Below are 18,192 nucleotides of genomic sequence, written 5' to 3'. Positions count from 1 at the left end.
ATCCACCTGTTGCCCACTCCACCATTATGACAATGGAGTTGAACCATATGAGTGAATACTTCTTTGCTAGGTGGCATGATGTTTTGTCAGTAGACAGTACTGGAGGAATTTCTTTTCCTGGTTCTGGGCAAAACTCTAGCAGTGCACACAGCTTAGCAGTGGGGTGTCCCTGGTGTGGTACCTCCTGTGCATGGCTTACCTTGCATCCCTTGGATAACTTCACAGGTTACCACTGGTATATCATTTCCCCATAGCTGCCTGGTAGTGGATTTGCAGCTACCAGAAACTTCATCCAGAGAGTCACGGCTATTTCCTAATTATTTCTGGCTTGAGGGAGAACAGATAGTGGCCACTTCTATTTCCATGCCAGTATTCTTTAGAATGCTTTACTGCTTTGTTTGTATTTCTTAAAATATTACAGATAATATGTCCTATTACTCCAATCCACTCTTAGGTCAAACTTCCTCTGTTTGTATTATGTGGCTTCTATCTCCTGATTGTAATCCGGTGATACAGACACGATAATCAAAGACAAAGACTTGAAGAAAATATTAAAGAAAATCCGTTGACCATAGATGAGAACCCAGCACATTTTAAGATAAAAAACCCTACAATTAAGGGGCACCTGGGTAGCTTAGTCAGTTAAGCATCTGCCTTTGGCTCAGGTCATGATCTCAGGGTCCCGGGATCAAGCCCAGCATCCAGCTCCTTGCTCAGGAGGGAGCCTGCTTCTCCCTCTCCCACGGCCTCTGTGATCTCTCTCTCTCTCAAATAAATAAAAACTTTTAAAAAAATCCTACAATTAAGAAAAAACAATAAAAAAAGACAATTCACAGAGGAAGTACAAATTAAGGACAGTAACCAAGTAAATCATTTCACTCACCAGAGTATTAAAATTTAACTTTGCCAACATCAGATGGAAAGGATATAGAACTCTCAGGTATCCTGGCTGGTGGAAATTGAAAGGCAATCTCAGTCTGTTAAAATGTAGAAAGTGTGGATGGAACTAGAAGGTATTATGCTAAGCAAAATCAGACAATCAGAGAAAGACAATTATCATATGATCTCACTCACATGTGAAATTTAAGAAACAAAACAGAGGAGCATAGGGTAAGGGAGGGAAAAATAAAACAAGATGAAATCAGAGAGGGAGACAAACCATAAGAGACTCTTAGTCATAGGAAACAAACTGAGGGTTGCTGGAGGGGAGGGGGTGGGGGATGGGGTAATTGGGTGATGCACATTAAGGAGGGCACATGATGTAATGAGCACTGGGTATTACGTAAGACTGATGAAGCACTGAACTCCACCTGTGAAACTAATAATACACTATATATTAATTTAAATTAAAAAAATGAGTTAAATATAAAAAGTTCAAAGTGCAAACCCTATGATGCAGATCTCCACTTCTCCATGTTTACTCTAGAGAGAAATTCACACATAAACAAGGGGGCAGGTGCAAAGATACGCTCTGCAAAAGTGTTACTAAAAACTAAAAACTGCAAACCTACTATCCTTCAATAGGTAGATACTTATGATACTCACATTACATATGACCTTAAGAGAATTTAAGAATTTGGTATAGCTACATACACTAACTTGGAAAGATCTCCAAGAAGTAGTGAGAAGTTGTTGCAGGCTGATGTTAAAACAAAAATCCACATTATGTATTTTCTAAGGATACAGAGAATATATAAACAATGCTGGCAGAGGGGGAGTTTAACATCAGACCAGTTCCAGTAATTACCTCTGCAAAGTGGAGGAACAAGCAAGGGGAAGGGATTGAGGGACGGTCAAAGCAGACACACTTATCTTGTATAGTTTAAGAAAAAAAAAACTTAAGAGTATGTATTTGTATGTTCCTTGAATTAAAAATTAAAACTTTAAAATCCCCATCTTGAATTTTTTCTTCTGGGCAAAATGAAGTAAGAGACCGCATTTACTCTCAAACTGAAAAACTGGACAGCACACACGAAACAGTAGTTTTCAACACACTGGACTTTGGGCAAAGGACAGCAATCCTTGAAAGACAGGAAACTATCGACCCAGCCTGCCTTGAATTTCTAAGCCATGATGTGGCAGAGGACACGCAGACAGAGCCCAGTGAGCTTCCTGAGTTGAAAGTCAAGGCAGCTGAAGGCAGCTGGAGTTCCAGAGCAGAGCACCAGGGTGGAAGGCCCCAGAAAGAGAACTCCGGAGATCTGCAGAGTGCAGTCTCAGCAACATATTGATCAGCATACGCATGAGATTAACTACCCACGCCTGGGCAAAGGTTCCCAGGAAACAGCACCGGGAAGCCCACACAAGGCTAGGAACAGAGTCTGTCCCCAGAGCCCAGACTAGAAAGCCTCATAATCCAGGGACACTGACTACTCAGAACGGTCTTGCCTCAGAACTGGGCAACTATTAGCCCTCCAATGAATGCTGCTCTTCTCTCACCTAACCAAAGTTCAAACTCAAGACCTAAAAAGGATCAAACTGTTTTCTCTGTCCCAGAACAAAAATAACCAGCACCCAACGGGTTATAATTTACATCTTGCATGCAAAGAAACAGGAAAAGTATGACCCCATGATGAGCAAAAAAATCAAAGTGACCCAGTATTAAAATTAGCAGACATAGGCATTAAAAAAAAAAAACAACCAACGAAACCCACTGTATGTTCAAAAACTAAAGAATGGATATGTAGACGTGAAAGATATAAAAACATCCAAAATGAACTAGAAATGAAGACATCTGAAATGAAAAACACGCTGGGTAAGATTAACAGATAAACTCAAGCCATTAGTGAACTTGAACACAGTAATTTGAAATGAAACAGAAAAAGATTAAAAAACTAAACAGTGCATGGATGAGCAAATCCCCACCAGAGAAGGGGAAGGATAGAAAAAAATATCTGAAGAATTAACAGCGGAGAATGTCCAAAGCTGATGAAAAGCATATATCCAAGAAACCCAACAAACCCCAAGCACAAGAAATGATGGCACAGCACATCATCATCAAATTGCTCAAACCAGTGATAGAGAAAAATCTCAAAAAGCAACAAAGGAAAACAAAGACATGTGCAGAGGAACAGAAGATGAAGAGGACAGGTTTCCCCGAGAACAACAATGCGAGTGAGAATTCCCCGAGAACGACAATGCGAGTGAGAATTCCCCGAGAACAATGCGAGTGAGATTTCCCCGAGGAGAACAATGCGAGTGAGAATTCCCCAAGGAGAACAATGCGAGTGAGAATTCCCCGAGAACAATGCGAGTGAGAATTCCCCAAGGAGAACAATGCGAGTGAGAATTCCCCGAGGAGAACAATGCGAGTGAGATTTCCCTGAGAACAATGCGAGTGAGAATTCCCCGAGTACAATAATGCGAGTGAGATTTCCCCGAGAACAATGCGAGTGAGATTTCCCCGAGAACAATGCGAGAGAGAATTCCCGAGAACAACAATGCAAGTGAGAAGACACCGGAGTGACATCATTGAAGTGCTGAAAGCACTGAAGCACTGCAAGTTTCTAAAGCTCTGTCCTGCACTGATGAATGCGTAGCTTACGATCTGCTGGTCTTGGAGAGCAATAAAAAGAGAGTAGACAACCCATCCCCAAACAGACTGGTAAGGTAAATTCAACTAACATTAAATTTCATAATCAAAATGCAAAAACACTTCAGTTAATAAAAAGGAACAGATTAATTCAATAAACATGTAGATTTATTTTAAATCAGTTTGGTACATGATACAGATTGGTTTTGCAGTTTTTAATGAACCGAAGTAGGAATTTCTAAATACAGCAGCGTCTGCCTGTGCAACAAATATCTGTAAGGTAAAATCAGGTGTTTTGATAGAACTACATCCAAATGAACAAATCAAGAGAAAAATCTGAAAAGGTTTCTATATACCTTCTGGATTAAAAAAAAACAAACCAACCCAAATGGCTCAAGATACTAAAGGAAGGGGGAGGGGTGGAAGGCCATGAGTTCTGTTGTTAAGAGCTCTTCTTGCAAAATCTAACTGGTTTCATATTACGGTTTTGTTGTCAGAGCAGTATTCAGAATTACAGAAGAGGAGAAGAGGAGAAGCTTCATCAGCTACATTTTCACAAAAATTGCTGTATGTATTGACATTTATGTGTGACAAGGTATTCCCATCTAGGTAAATAATAATTATATACCACTGTAGCTAAATTTTGCCACTTTGGGAGAAATGGATATTCTGTATATTTTCAAATGATTCTTGGATCTTACAGCACTCACTAAAAACAGCCATGGCACCATAATAAAAATTTTTGTGAGGTTCCTAGAACTGATATCAGAATATTACTAATGAAAACACAAAAATGTGAGGTAAATCCTACCTTTTCCCAAAAACCTTTGAAGCCAGAGATTTTAAACAATTAAGGCACTTGAAAACATTAAGTGTACGTACAAATGTGCAAGTAAAACAAACTTTAGCTGTACCGGCAGTAACAAAGAAACAGTAAAATCTTCATTTTAAGAACCTTGAATATAATCATATCTAAATGCAAGGAATTTTGGCTTATGAAATGGACCAAAGCAACTCATCAGTTCCTACTACAAAATATTTGAAAACCAAGTGCTAAACTCAGCCTCTATAGGCTAAAGAAACTAAAAAAAAACTTTAATGACCTACAAAAGCAAAAGTTTCTTTTAAAACTAATGAAAACCTCTGAACTAATCCAATATGTCAAAGGCAGGGGAGAAGTATCCCTCTAAAACTAAAAAAACTAGTGCTTCCTAAGAAAACTAAAACAAAAAACTGTAGTCTGCATGCTTATTACACTACAGGAATTGAAACTCAGAAGAAAGGATGGGAGAGAGGAGAAAGGGGAGAGAGAGCACCACCTGTCTATCCGCGCAATCATCATCAAAAATCTACATTAATCCAATCAAGTGAAAATCCTTAGATTTTCTGAAATTACACTGGTCACATTTCTGGTCTCAAAACTTAAAATGTTTGTCTCATTCAAGAGTTAGTAAATGACCCTAAAACAACTGATTTCCTTCTTGCCTCATTAAAAAAGTTTTCAAGGAAACTTGGTGAAAATCCTTTCAAGGTATAACAGTGTCAGGATACTTCGTGAAACACAAAGGAAAATGTAAGTACATCAACTTTATACTTTTTAACAGCCTAAGAAAAATGTTGAGAAGTACAATATATGAAGGCTTTCAACTTTGTAGAACATCCTTTAGCTTAACTTGCTCAGGTCTGAAATAAAATAGTAAGTTTTCAATTAAATACTAACAGTATGGTATCTACTAAAAGCAGGTTTGCTACAGCTCAAGTTACATCATCAGACCAACTTTTACCTTCCCTGATGTGGAAAGAACAAATCACAAACATCTGAAGTTACAGTCTACCTTTCAGTCTGTCTTTTAAGGCACTGTTCTTTATTTTCTCAGTGATTTAAGGTGCTTTACAAATATGAGCGATAACCTGCTATTTGTTAACGGTTTGTATCCTATTTGTTTCTTTAAATCTGGAATGTAATTCCCTGTGTGGCATCTTATTTCTAATGTAGAAAAAATAACTGTCATCAAGCACAAAATGTTACTCTAAGGATACTAAATTTATAGATTTATTCCACTTTTGAAAGGACAGCCAAAAGTCCACCCGATTGATGCTCATTTGGCACATTCTTCTCAATTCTGGTCACTAAACTACATCCTGAGATAGGATGACAATAATGCAGCTTTCAGGCTTTAAAATGACTAAATTTAAACTGCCAAAAGAGTCATGAGGTTGTCTGTGCAGGACGATGCTTCCCCTCACTTACAGAATTACATTTGGTACGTCAAGAAGAGATAACATAATCCCACAGCAGCAGCCATTTAAAATAAAAGAAGACAGCCACAAGGATTCATGCAGAGTATTTGAAATATTCCTGTTGAGCAAAATGACCTAAGTGACTTTTCTTTGAGGACGATGCTCCCAAGTATCCTATATGCATCCTTTGAACATGTAAAGATCCCGGAATAGCGTCTTCCCTGTGGGACATCTTGAAAGAGAATATTTTGGTTTCAGTGAGTTGCACACCAGTCCTTGTTAATTTAATGGGTCTGTTTACAGAGTGTGGTAGTTTCGTTCTTTCGATTTGCAGAATTTATAGAGAAAGAAGATTACAGCCTGCACACCCAAGACGAGGACAATCCCCCCAATGAAACTGGCTGCATCGAAGGTAGACTTCCGGCCGGGGTGCGAAGTTGGAGTTAAAGTGGTATTAGTTGTACCTGGTAAGGAAGAAGGAAAAAATAACAAGACTCAGGAAGTCCCATGATCCTCTCCCCATAATTTCAAGACCCACCTGAGCTTCTACTTTGACTTTGCCATGAGTTAAATTCTATAAAGTATTTGCTCTTGAGTCAAGTCTTTACAACTAGAATTGATCCCATTTACTCCATCCAGTGATAACAAGTGGTCAAAGCTGCCATAGAAATTCAAATATGGAAATGACAGAAAAAGATTCTCCTGGTACATAAATTATACCCTGAGAACGTGTCAAGCACTTTAAAAATTTGCAATTTCTTCAGATAACATGTTGTTGTTAGAGTAAATATTAATATTTGTGTTGGGAATTCATATAACTTTTGAATTTTACTAAATATACAAGGTAAGCAAAAATTCAGTTGCAATGTTTCAAAGTACAAAAATTATCTTAAGTATCTGCAATTTATAATTTCAACAAATAAAAGAACTTGTTATTAAAGGTATTGTAAATCTTACTCTAAAATTTTGTATTATGAGCACTACCAAACCATATGGAATAAAAGCACAAAAGTTTGAATTCCCTTTTCAGGGAATAAAATGCTTTAAGAGGAAACAGAACATAAATTTCTTTTTAGGGAGTAGAAGGTTTCAAGTTGAGCACCATTTTAATAAAAAGCAATTTCAGATTTAAAATAAATTTTTTTGTGGAGTTTCAAATAAACACTGGTTCTGGTGGCTGTTTAGTAAGCTGGACAGCTTTAAATTTTTTAAGATTATCTATTTATTTATTTGTCAGAGAGAGACAGCAATCGAGAGAGAGAGCACAAGCAGGGGGAGTGGCAGGTGGGCAGAGGCAGAAGCAGGTTCCCCGCTGAGCAAGGAGACCGATGTGGGGCTCAATCCCAGGATCTAAGCCAAAGGCAGATGCTTAACTGACTTGAGCCACCCAGGCACCCCAAGCTTTAAAATTAATTACAACCGTTCTGTAATTCTTGCAAAGACAAAATGGTTTCCCTGAATCTAAGAGAGGTAGCACAAGAATAAGCCAAAAGAATTTACAAAAACAAAAACAAGGGGCGCCTGGGTGGCTCAGTCATTAAGCGTCTGCCTTCGGCTCAGGTCATGATCCCAGGGTCCTGGGATTGAGTCCTGCATTGGGCTCCCTGCTCTGCGGGAAGCCTGCTTCTCCCTCTGCCACTCCCCCTGCTCGTGTTCCCTCTCTCGCTGTGTCTCTCTCTGTCAAATAAATAAATAAAATCTTTAAAAACAAAAACAAACACCAGTATTTTAAATAGGGATAGAGAGGATTCGTAACCCGTGTTATCTGCAACGTCCTATGGCATCACCTAAATATGATTTAGTTTATAATACATCAACTCATTAATTAGTAAACAGTTACTTTTCACATGCACTTTTAAGAGTTATAAAGGAATGTAAAGAAACAGTGAGGAATATGGCTGAGGTGCACATCTGCAGTGATCTTGGCTTTTTAGGCCTTTCTCAGCAAAAAGGACGGCTCTACTATCTTCACTGCAATTGCCACGATCTAGCACAGCATACAACTAATCCCTAACAGTCATCAGTATTTAATTTATAAGTTATAAGAAATGAGATCTCACCTACAAGTCGTAGTAAAAGGATTTTAGAAAAACACTCTCTCTTAACTCTCATGTGTCATGCCAAACGTGGCTACACATTAAAAACTGAGGACTCGCAGCCAACCTACCATTACTGCATTAAAAGCCTACAATCTTGGTCCTCCAAATGTTTGGTTCACAGCCATTCGTGAAAGCAACTGGAAAATGGTGGCAAAAACAGTATAAGGCAGGGCTGCAGCCCGTCCTACCCCACCGTTAGTGTGACCCCCATTACCTGACGTAGTAGCCGTGGTGGTGGCTGTCGTAGAGGCAGGCAGGGTGGTGGTTCTGGCTGCGATAGAAACAAAACTTACTACAAACTTACATTTCCAAACCTCCTAGTACCTAGCCATTTGTCTTTTTAAAATAATGCTGCCAACTTCAACATGCTTTCCATTTTTTAAATAAAGGCCAGATTTCAGGTAGTGGTTCACTAACACACCTACATAGCCAGACTACTAGCCTTTAAATTACACTTTTGAAAACACAAAGCAATTATGAAGTTCTATGTTAACATCAATCTATATATCTAAGTAGGAAATCTACGTATACATCTAGATAAAGTTTTGCAAAAAGACACACAGGAGGGCAAGAATCAGTGTTTAGGTGAGGGAACTATAGGTTTTTTTATGCTTCTATGACAAAAACTATTAACTTAAAAAGTCATGGTAAGAAACAAGTGTGGCTCAGGATCTCTCAAGTAAGTATCAAGGTTGGCTTATATTCTTCACTTGAAAGGGCTGGCGGACTTTCTTAAAGGGGCAGAGAGTAAATATTTTAGGCTTTGTGCAGTGCGTAGTGCAAAAGCAGCCAAGGACAACGTGCAAATAAATAGGCATCGTTCCATTCCAATAAAATTTTAAGAACAGGTCCCCCAATTTAAATTATCTGATGATGCCTGTAAAGAAAATGAACTCCTGTGAGAAGAATTAATTTGAATGTAAACACATTTCAGGAACCAAAGCACTGTAGTAACAGACTTCTGTTAGTACTGATAACTACTAACAGATTCTAGTCAATGACATGTTAACAATACTGACGGGTTACACGTTTGTATCCTTTTCTCTCACTATGAGCACTGCCGCACACATTTTCCCTACCCTGCTCTTGGATGGACAATTAGGTCATCTCTCATTTCTCCATACTATAAACACCTGGCAGGGAAATAGCTGATCTCATCTCTCATAGGGTTGATTCTTAAACATAATTCCTAGATTAAAGGGTCTGATTATTTTCAGATTTTTAATCCCTTAAAAAGTTGCTGCAAAAAATAACACTTTACAAACCAAACAAGCATATATTCTTTTCAATCTTAAAATACTTTTTAAATTTTGTCTGACAATGGTAGGGAAACAAGTTTGCAAATTTGCCTTTTGATTCTTACTACCAACCCTATGAACACCGCACACACTAATTCTATTTTTTGTAAATAGGCAAAACATTTACACACTTTTACTTTTGACCGAAGTATTACTTTGGCAAAATTTTCAAGATTACACAATATTTAGGGAATATATTTCTATTGACCTACAGTATGTTCCTTTCATAAAAAAATAATAATTCAGCAGTTACAAAAGCTGCTATTGGTGATGGACAATTTTAAAAATACAGTAAATTTAGTAATCCCATCACTCAAAGTAACATGTTACTTCCTGCCGGCCATTTCTCTAGGCATTTATGTAACAGAAAAATTTAAAAAGTAGAACTTAGTGGTTTGTCTCCCACTTAATATATTATGAATATTTCCCACTATATTTCTGACATAATCTAGTCATTCTATTGTAAGAGGTTATTTACCAGTATTTTTATTTATACTATTTATCAGTACTAACAGAAGACTATTCTAATTAACCCCAATAAGCACCTTTCTACATAAATCAGATTCTCTTTGCATCCTTTCTTTAATAATCCCTTAATTTCTCACTTGCTCTCTTTTAGCAGTAGCCATGGAAAGAGACCATATAAAGGTTTGTTTTTCAACCACTAATTGCCACTCAACAGATGCATTTTCTATAAGCAAGCCCTGGTTTCCTTTCACTTACAGAACCAGAGAGAGAAAACAAGAGACTCCATGGTACTTCACTGGAGAACCCAGTGTGGATCAAGCATGAAAACTACATCAAGGTTCATGGAGAAGAAATTAAAAATGAACCCACAGTGGTTTTGAAGAAACTGTTTCCCCCCTTTCCGCCTTTCGGTTCACATCCCACCTTCTGGAAATTAATTTTCTCTCAACTTCTCTGCTTTCATCAGTCTTTAACATCCTCCTAGTCAGTGACTTCTGATGCGTGCTACCCGTGTACTCTCAAAAGTTCTGAAGCATTTGCAGATTTCTATGGCACGAATATTTCCACCGTAATTCAAGCTACCAACACAGTATCACTGGCTGGCTACCAAAACCTGCTATGAGCTAGCTCACCACTGCCCAAGTCTTTCAAAATGAGTTCTGGTCCTTGCTACAGCATCTGACCACTTTTTCCTCTGAAAAACTATACCTAAAACACACACACACACACAGTTTCCTGGACACACCTGTCTGCCCCTCCCTACTCAGCTTCCTCTCTGGTCTTCTCAACCCTTAGACATTACCGTCGCCTGGAGTTTGGTCTCTCTACAAGCTGCGCCAGTGGACAGTCCTGCCTTAACACTGATCAGCTCACCGCACTCTCAGCTAAGAGTCTGCCATCACCTCCAAGTCCTATCCCTCCTACTTCCCAAGTCTATTTGCATACACCTGCAACTCTTCCCCTATTAGTTCTCCAGATCCCAGCACGGGTTATCTATTCTAATCTGCCTGCGTTCACTCTTGTCTCCTGTTCCAATCTGTCCTCCCAATCTGGCTCTTGACCTGTTGACTGTCCAGCTCAACCATTCCTCACCGTGCACTTCCAAATGAAATTCCCTGGCCTCACTATACTCTTTCACATCTCCTTCACATATACTGACCGCCTTGCTCCACTGGGGAAGCTGTCCTCAGGTTTTACCAGGGTCATTTCAAGATTCAGTCAGCATCTCCAGGAAGCTGTCACCATATTTGCCATATTACTCCATATACACACCTTCCTACAAATGTCTGCGCTTACTTACCCTTTTCACAGTTCCTATGATAGACAAAATGCCGTCTTCTGTTTCCAATCCCTATCATCCAGCCTACCTACTACCTGTCCTGGAGTAGTTGTTTTTTAATAATTTATTCCTCGTATCACTTTGGTAAAGATTTTTGAAAGGAGAAATTATCTAATCCTGTTGAAGGGGTAGTGAAAACTTTCCAGTTGTTGTTGGAAATGAAAAGCGTATCTTTCTGGAAAGCAATCAATATTCAGTCTTAAAATAATCCTATCCTCTGATGTAAGAATGCTGTTTGAATCAAACCTATCAAGGATAAGAGCAAATATTTCCCTGTAGGACATCTGCTACATGGAGAATGAAAGACAACCTAACTATCTAACCAAGTGCAGGACAGTGAAGTGTATACAACAATGTAAGAGAAAAAACAATCCAAATGTGCATGGGTATATTATCCAAGTTCATAATAAGTACATCTCTTGAGAGATACACACAGAGAAGACTGGGAGAACCTTATTACTGAAGACACTCTGGGGTACCTCTGGATGATGGGAATTATAGGAAAGTTTAATTTCCTTTAGGCTTCTGTATTTCCCAAGATCTTCAAAAAAATCCACAAAAAGCAGTTTGTGGACTCAATGTCCAAAGATATGGCAAATCCTCCCCTATTCAATAAATGTGAATTGCTAGAGTTCTGTGCCAGTGGCACGAGCAGTTCATACTAATGTGATCACTATGGTCCAAGACCAAATACATCTACTAAGTTTTTAAATTATACTAACAACTTTTAGGTATTTAATTACTAAAAAGTCCATCAAGAGACCTTACAAATCGTGAAAGGGGGGAAGAGTCAATTATCTTGTTATTACCTGTAGAATTCGTTGGCATCAGAGTGGGCTCGGGTGCTATTTAAAACAAACAAACATTAAGTCAAAGCAATCTAAAATATCACAATCTATTACACTATTTTTCAAATTGCAGTCATTTGAATACCCCTTTTCCGATGTTTACGTTTAAGTACCACCTTGTGGAGGAGACGGACAGTTGCTCTAACCAATATTCAGAAATAGAAGCACTGATCTATAGTTGAATTTCCCTCCCCTGGGGAAAGACAAACATTTCTTAGCCTCCCCTGCAGGTAGGTAGCCCAGTATAACTTCTAGAAAGCATCTGTAGGTAGATACAGGCCTCTTTCCTCTTCCTGTTGGCAGGAAAACCAATTTGATGGCTGGAACATGAGCACTCACCTCGGAGAATAAGGTCAAAGATATTTTTGAGCAATGACAGTAAACAGCCTGGGTCCTTATTGGATGTAGAGTGCTACACAGTACAAACTAATTCTGATACATCATCAAATTAAGTAGAATTACTTACTCAATTTTTCTCTAAATTAGTATCTTTTAAAAGGTTTTACTTAACCTTATTTCTAAGCAATTATTTTCTTGAAACCACAGGTTTGATATAATTATTCTTTTCTGACACACACATTAAAATAGATACTAAAAATGTTCTTTTACCACCTAAACCAAATTATATGAACTCTACAAAGAGGATGACTGACGTCACAGTAATGAAATTCTCAGTCATGAAGTTCAAGTTTGGACTAATTTACTAAAAGTAAATTGTTACAGGTAGTCTTTCAAGGTTACTGACACACTCCAGAAAATTCTTTTGCTCTATTTATTATCTATGCATCAAATTGGAAGTTTGACTTCCCTGTCCATCTGTAATCTTGTTAGAAAAACCAGCTGTTTCATCTAGGAATTTTAACTATTTCCTGAGCAAAGAGTTAAGGTTAAAGAGTTACCAATTTCTTCAAATTAAAGTACAAAAATGAGAAAACAGATGAATACAGAAAAGATTCAACCCAAACACAAACTATGCTAGAGACTGTGACAATCACCAGCACCATTATCAGGAGAAGGGCCAGAACAAGATTGTCCAGTCCAGTAAAATGCAAATAAAGAGAGGATCTGAACTACAGTAAGTTTCCAGAAGAGTTAAAAAAAAAGTAAAGGAGGAGTCATCTATACCTACAGCATTCCACAGTATACCCAAATCACTAAACTAAGCTTCAAAACACTGTCCTTCTAGATCAGTACGAATATGCGTTTATATCCAAATTTCTAACAAGATGAGAATTATGGAAATGGCAAACCAAATATTAAAAGAAGACTTCCTGAGGCAAAGATCTTCCTCACCTCTTGGCCACTTTCCCCAGCAGCCAATGTGAATACTTACCAGAACAGAACTGTGTGCCATTCACCACCTGGCAATCACTAACTGTTGCATTATGTGAACAGTAGCTTTTCTCTGTTATGGGGGGGAAAAGACACAGAGCACCAATCATTTGTTTATATTATCTTTTGACTTTGTTACTAAGCTCCAGAATTGCTTCCAAAAATCAAACTCAGGCATAAACACTTTAGAAGTCCACAGACCAAGAAAATACTCTGTTATTCTCTTTCCCTCATTGAATAAGAAATATTACACAGGATCCCTCCAAATATTCTTCTAAACTCCACATGAATACATTGAACAGATAAATCAGGAACACTTAGATCAGAGAATTGTGGCAGGACTACTATATAGCAAAGGCTGCTAGAATCCACAAGACGGCTGAATCATAGGGAGCAGTCAGGATCTAATAAAGGCTTAGTAACCACAGGAGGTACCCCATTAGCAGTGGTCGGACCTCTGTTTCAGATCTCTGCTTTCTATACTTTTCTAAAACTGCTCTCCTGATGGTCAAACTTGTAGCAAGAGTAAAGGAGACCCTTCCCCAACATATCCTACAGTAGGGAATTCAAGCCCCAAAACATGCCAACTCTGCCATACACAAGGGGGGGAAGGATACACTCTTAAATTCCATTTTTTGACATAAAAAAAGGTGACTCTTACACAATAAAAATTTTAATCCCAAATTAAGCTAATACCTTAATTTTAAAAGAAGTTTTTAAGCTTTGTTATGAAGTGATATAATGCCCAGAACTTAGATTTTTTTAACAAATAAAAAAGCTTAACATATAGCTTTGCCTTTTTACGTGTGTATGTGTGTGTGTGTCTGTCTATATATACATACACATACATACACACACACACCAGATAAACTGTTTTACTGATAAGAAAAAAAAAGTAACTAGCTTACATTAAGAAAACAATATGCTGTAATCCCACGGTTCTAAGAAAAACCTTACTAGCATTTCAAACTATCTCCAACTAGCTCTTTATCCCTCAAATTAAAGGTTAATTTTAAGATTGAACAAAAACACCAACTCTCTTTCCATCTCATTCTTCTCCCATATCTAAGTATCCAACTAAGTTTTATAAGGTCTCTATAGTTCATCTAGCAGGACACATGCAGAAGATAAATGCCTCCTTTTTCCGGGAAACTGTTTTCAGGGGAAAATTTCACAACTTTCTTTCACAGCTGATTTCAGTGTACTTGCCCATTTAATCTTCCAAAGCTTTAAAATCTCTCTTCCTTTAAAAGCTACTGAACCTTAATTATCAAGTCTAAGAAATTAAAGGGGTGGGGACAGAATGAGAGACCAGAGATTTTAGGGGGAGTGTTAAGCAATAGGAACTTTAAAGTATTTGTTGGGCGCCTGGGTGGCTCAGTTGGTTAAGCGACTGCGTTCGGCTCAGGTTATGAACCTGGCTGGGATCAAGTCCCACATCGGGCTCCCTGCTCAGCAGGGAGTCTGCTTCTCCCTCTGACCCTCTTCCCTCTCGTGCTCTCTTTCATTCTCTCTCTAATAAAAAAATAAAATCTTTTAAAAAGTATTTGTTTTTCAAAATAAATAGTACATAATATACCTAATTTTCTACATAATTTTTAAGTGTTCAGGAATACCCTGTAGAATATCTTAAAATGTTATAACAAAACAGTTTCCATTCTCAAAATTAAAGCAATCCCAAAGGTTCTTACCTTTACATTCTATCCAAAAGCAAGGAGTATCAAGGCTAACATTGAAACAGGAAACACAGCTGTTGCGGTTTTCACAGATTTCTGGTGGGAAGGGGCATATAAAACCAATCAATTGATACCTCACTTTGAGTTTGTACAACTTAACCTTTTTTAAACAAAAGTGAGTATTAAGTACAGTACCAGACTTACTGATTCAGAAAAATGGTAAAATGTTATAGTCCATCAACAGATGAATGATTTAAAAAATGTGTTCTACATTTTGCAATAGAATAGTATTCAACCATAAGAAAAGGAAATCCTGCTGTACACTACAACATGGATGAGCCTTAAGGACATTATGCCAAGTCAGACATTCAAAGAAGGACAAATACTGCATGATTCCACCTATATTAAGTATCTAAAATTGTCAAATTCAGAAGCAGAAGGTAGAATGATAGCTGCTTAGAGGGAGGGGAAATGGGAGATTTGCTCCTCAAGCAGGGTATAGTTTCAAGTAGGATGAAAAGTTCTGGAGATCTTCTGCATAACACTGGGTTTTCAATTAATAATGTACAGTACACTTAAAAATTTGTTAGGATGGTAGATCTCATGTTATGTTTTTAACCACAAACACAAAAACACTTCATAAATTGGCTTAATAAGAAATTCCAATCATTATAAATGACTGCTGAAGCTGAAATAAAAAGAGAAAGGGAAGGAAAAAACCGCACAAACTATTGGGAATGCTCAGTGCCTATCTAAACAACCCTTTTCTACAGGACAACTATTTCACAGACACTCAGGGTTTCTTGAGCCATTTTAAAGCATCCTTAAAAAATAAAAATATTGGAAAAAAGGCTGTGTTATAAGGCCAACACTACACAAAGGGAAATCACTGCCCCAAAACATCAGCTAAGACATTGAAATTTTTAATAGTAATTAAGATTTGTTACAGATTGAACCCAAATTCGGATGATGCCCATTCTGAAAACCCGAGATTTGTAATTCATTAATGATCCACTCTGTCCAGGGTCCTCTGTGCCCGTGACTGGAGGATAAAAGACAGTAAGATCTGGAAGGGGCTACCTTCATGCACATACAATTTAACAAATTAGCAGGGTCTTTGTCAATAATTTAGGCCAAATGGCTACAAAAGTCTAGACTAGGGCTCTATCCATTTTCCTGGAAGCTAGATGTCTCCAAAAAACATTCACATTTGCTTTCCTTATGCCAAAAACAACAAAAAAACCCGTTCTGCACAGAGGGCATGCATTTCAATATTTTATCACCAGAATTTATCAGGGACTGGGACACATAAAATACCCTTGAGTAAGGGGTTCACAAAATAGAAAATAAGTTCTGCAGAGGTTTGTGTACTGATATAAAATGCTAGTTGTCTAAAAATCTTTTGTGCCTGACGACTAATGTCTGAATAGCACAATCAATGTTATTTACAATGAACTAAACTTGTTACCTTTCATTTTAGGCTGCAGCTTTATACAACTGCTACTTACAGAAAACAAATCATCTCCTTTGTATGACTTTCAATTACAAAAAGGCAATTAACTTGGGTATGCCAAGCTTCACTTTGGAAAAACACACACTCCAAAACTACAATTCTGGGAAGAAACTGCCAAATAAGCAGAAGACAAAACATATTGTGCTCTATCATCTTAAAAACAGTGCAGTTAGAATGTCCAGTACTGTACTGCAATGTACTTTCCTCATTTAACAACTTTTGTATTTCACTACATCTTTCTGAATATTAATTATACATTTTATTAAACTTCTATAAAACACAAAAACCAAAGGAAGACACTCAAAACAGTATGATCAGCCGGGGTGGGGGGCAAGGTAAAAATTCTGACACTTTAGCAATTCTTCGGTCAAGATGCCAGTTGCTCCTTACTCGATATTAACTATTGGTAATAACCAATCACACTAGATTTCAGATTTTAAATACCTAGGGTTCTTTTTCACCTCAAATTTATCTTCCTCTCTCTCTTGTGCTGTCACGGCATCGCCAATTTCTGCTTTAAGATTCAGTGTACGACTCAACCAGTACCCAAAACGACTGCAGAGCTTAACAAAGGGTGTGTTCCTGATCGGGTTTTAAAAAATCGACAGACCTGGGTTCCAATCCCAGCTTCACAATCAACTAAACCTACACTCCCGGCAGAGTTACTTTATCTCCATCTTCCTCCTAGATTTCACCACCTATCTTCCAATTTAGCCTAAAATACCAAAAAGAATATATGAAGCATCGCGTACACGAATGGGGTACTTTTCTTCCTTGGCACAAAGTTTAAAGTTTTAATTAACCAAATGCCCAAACCTCAAATATACCCCACACCTATCCGCAAAATCAAAATAGTTAGATTGCAGGCAACTTATTTTCTCAGACCCAAGTCTGAGACACCCAAGGCGAGCATTAACGTCTTCACTTTCTTTCCCTCTTTTGCCAAGTCCCTGAGAAGCCCTCTTTCGGAGACAGGACCTGGGTGGGCAAATGACTAACACCAAAGAGAGGGAGTTCGACCTGATCGCCAACTTTGGAGGCGAGTCGCCTCGCCCACGATCAACCCCACTGCCACCACCGCGGGAGGAAGCCACGTCCCCTCTTCCCCAACTGAAGTGAGACTGGGGATTACGAGGCACTTTTTCAAAAGCACCCCGGCGTGGGACACTTCGGGGTGGCCAAGAACCCAACGGCCACCGAGGCTCGGCCGCCCCTGCTCCCCGGGTCGCTCCCTCACCCCCGTCACTCCGATCCCGGCCCCGGCGGGACTCGGACGGGCCGCCATGTTGCTGGAGCACGGCCCCGGCCCCGCGCGCAGAGCGAACAGGGCGGGCGGCTCGGCACGGCGGGCGGGCGAGTACAGGAAGCCCGTTGGGCCGGCGCCCACCTTGTGCTGGAATGGTGACCGGCGCAAGAGTCGTCACCGTCGTCGGAACTGTCTTGGTGGTGGTCGCTAAAGTCGTGATCACAGTCACGTTCGGGGCCGGGGAGGGGCTCTGAGCCGCGGTCAGCACACAGAGCGTGGCCAGGCAGGCGGCGGCCCAAGGCAGCTGGCGAGAGAGCCCCAACATCACGTCCTCCGCGCTGGCGTTCGGGCGAAAGCTACGGCGCACTCCGCTCCAGCAGTCCCTCTGTCTCCTGCGGCACCGCCTCGGAGAGTCTGGCCCCCTGCGAGAGCGCGCCGGGGTCACGTGAGGGCCCCCTCCCGGCCACGGCGTGCGGGGGCGGGCCGCGGACGATACCAACTGCACTCCTACGGGAGGGGGAACAGGGACATCGAGAGGAAAGCGAGGGTGGCTGTCCCTCACAGCGACTGAAATGTAGCGAAGAAGCTCGCCAGACGCAG

General features: G+C 39.4%; 1 protein-coding gene across 2 annotated transcripts; it reads right to left on the bottom strand.

Annotated features, from left to right (window-relative positions):
• Positions 1 to 3,682: 3,682 nt before the first annotated feature.
• CD164 (CD164 molecule) lies at positions 3,683 to 18,024 on the bottom strand. 2 transcript variants are annotated; one of them, XM_028104179.2, is made up of 6 exons: positions 17,734 to 18,024; positions 14,849 to 14,929; positions 13,159 to 13,230; positions 11,787 to 11,822; positions 8,087 to 8,143; positions 3,683 to 6,237 (listed from the first exon to the last, which is right to left on the bottom strand). In XM_028104179.2, the coding sequence occupies exons 1-6, from the start codon at positions 17,915 to 17,917 to the stop codon at positions 6,071 to 6,073; spliced, it is 597 nt and encodes a 198-aa protein (XP_027959980.1). In that variant the 5' UTR covers positions 17,918 to 18,024; the 3' UTR covers positions 3,683 to 6,070. The 2 variants fall into 2 exon arrangements, with proteins under 2 accessions (XP_027959980.1, XP_087880023.1); XM_088023897.1 differs by lacking the exon at positions 3,683 to 6,237 and adding an exon at positions 7,426 to 8,009.
• Between the last annotated feature and the right edge of the window lie 168 nt (positions 18,025 to 18,192).

Source organism: Eumetopias jubatus, unplaced genomic scaffold, assembly GCF_037043125.1.
Source record: "Eumetopias jubatus isolate StellerSeaLion01/CBP00866 unplaced genomic scaffold, mEumJub1_p1.0 scaffold_6, whole genome shotgun sequence".
In the NCBI taxonomy this organism is placed as follows: domain Eukaryota; kingdom Metazoa; phylum Chordata; class Mammalia; order Carnivora; family Otariidae; genus Eumetopias; species Eumetopias jubatus.
This window is presented reverse-complemented; position numbering and strand designations above follow the sequence as displayed.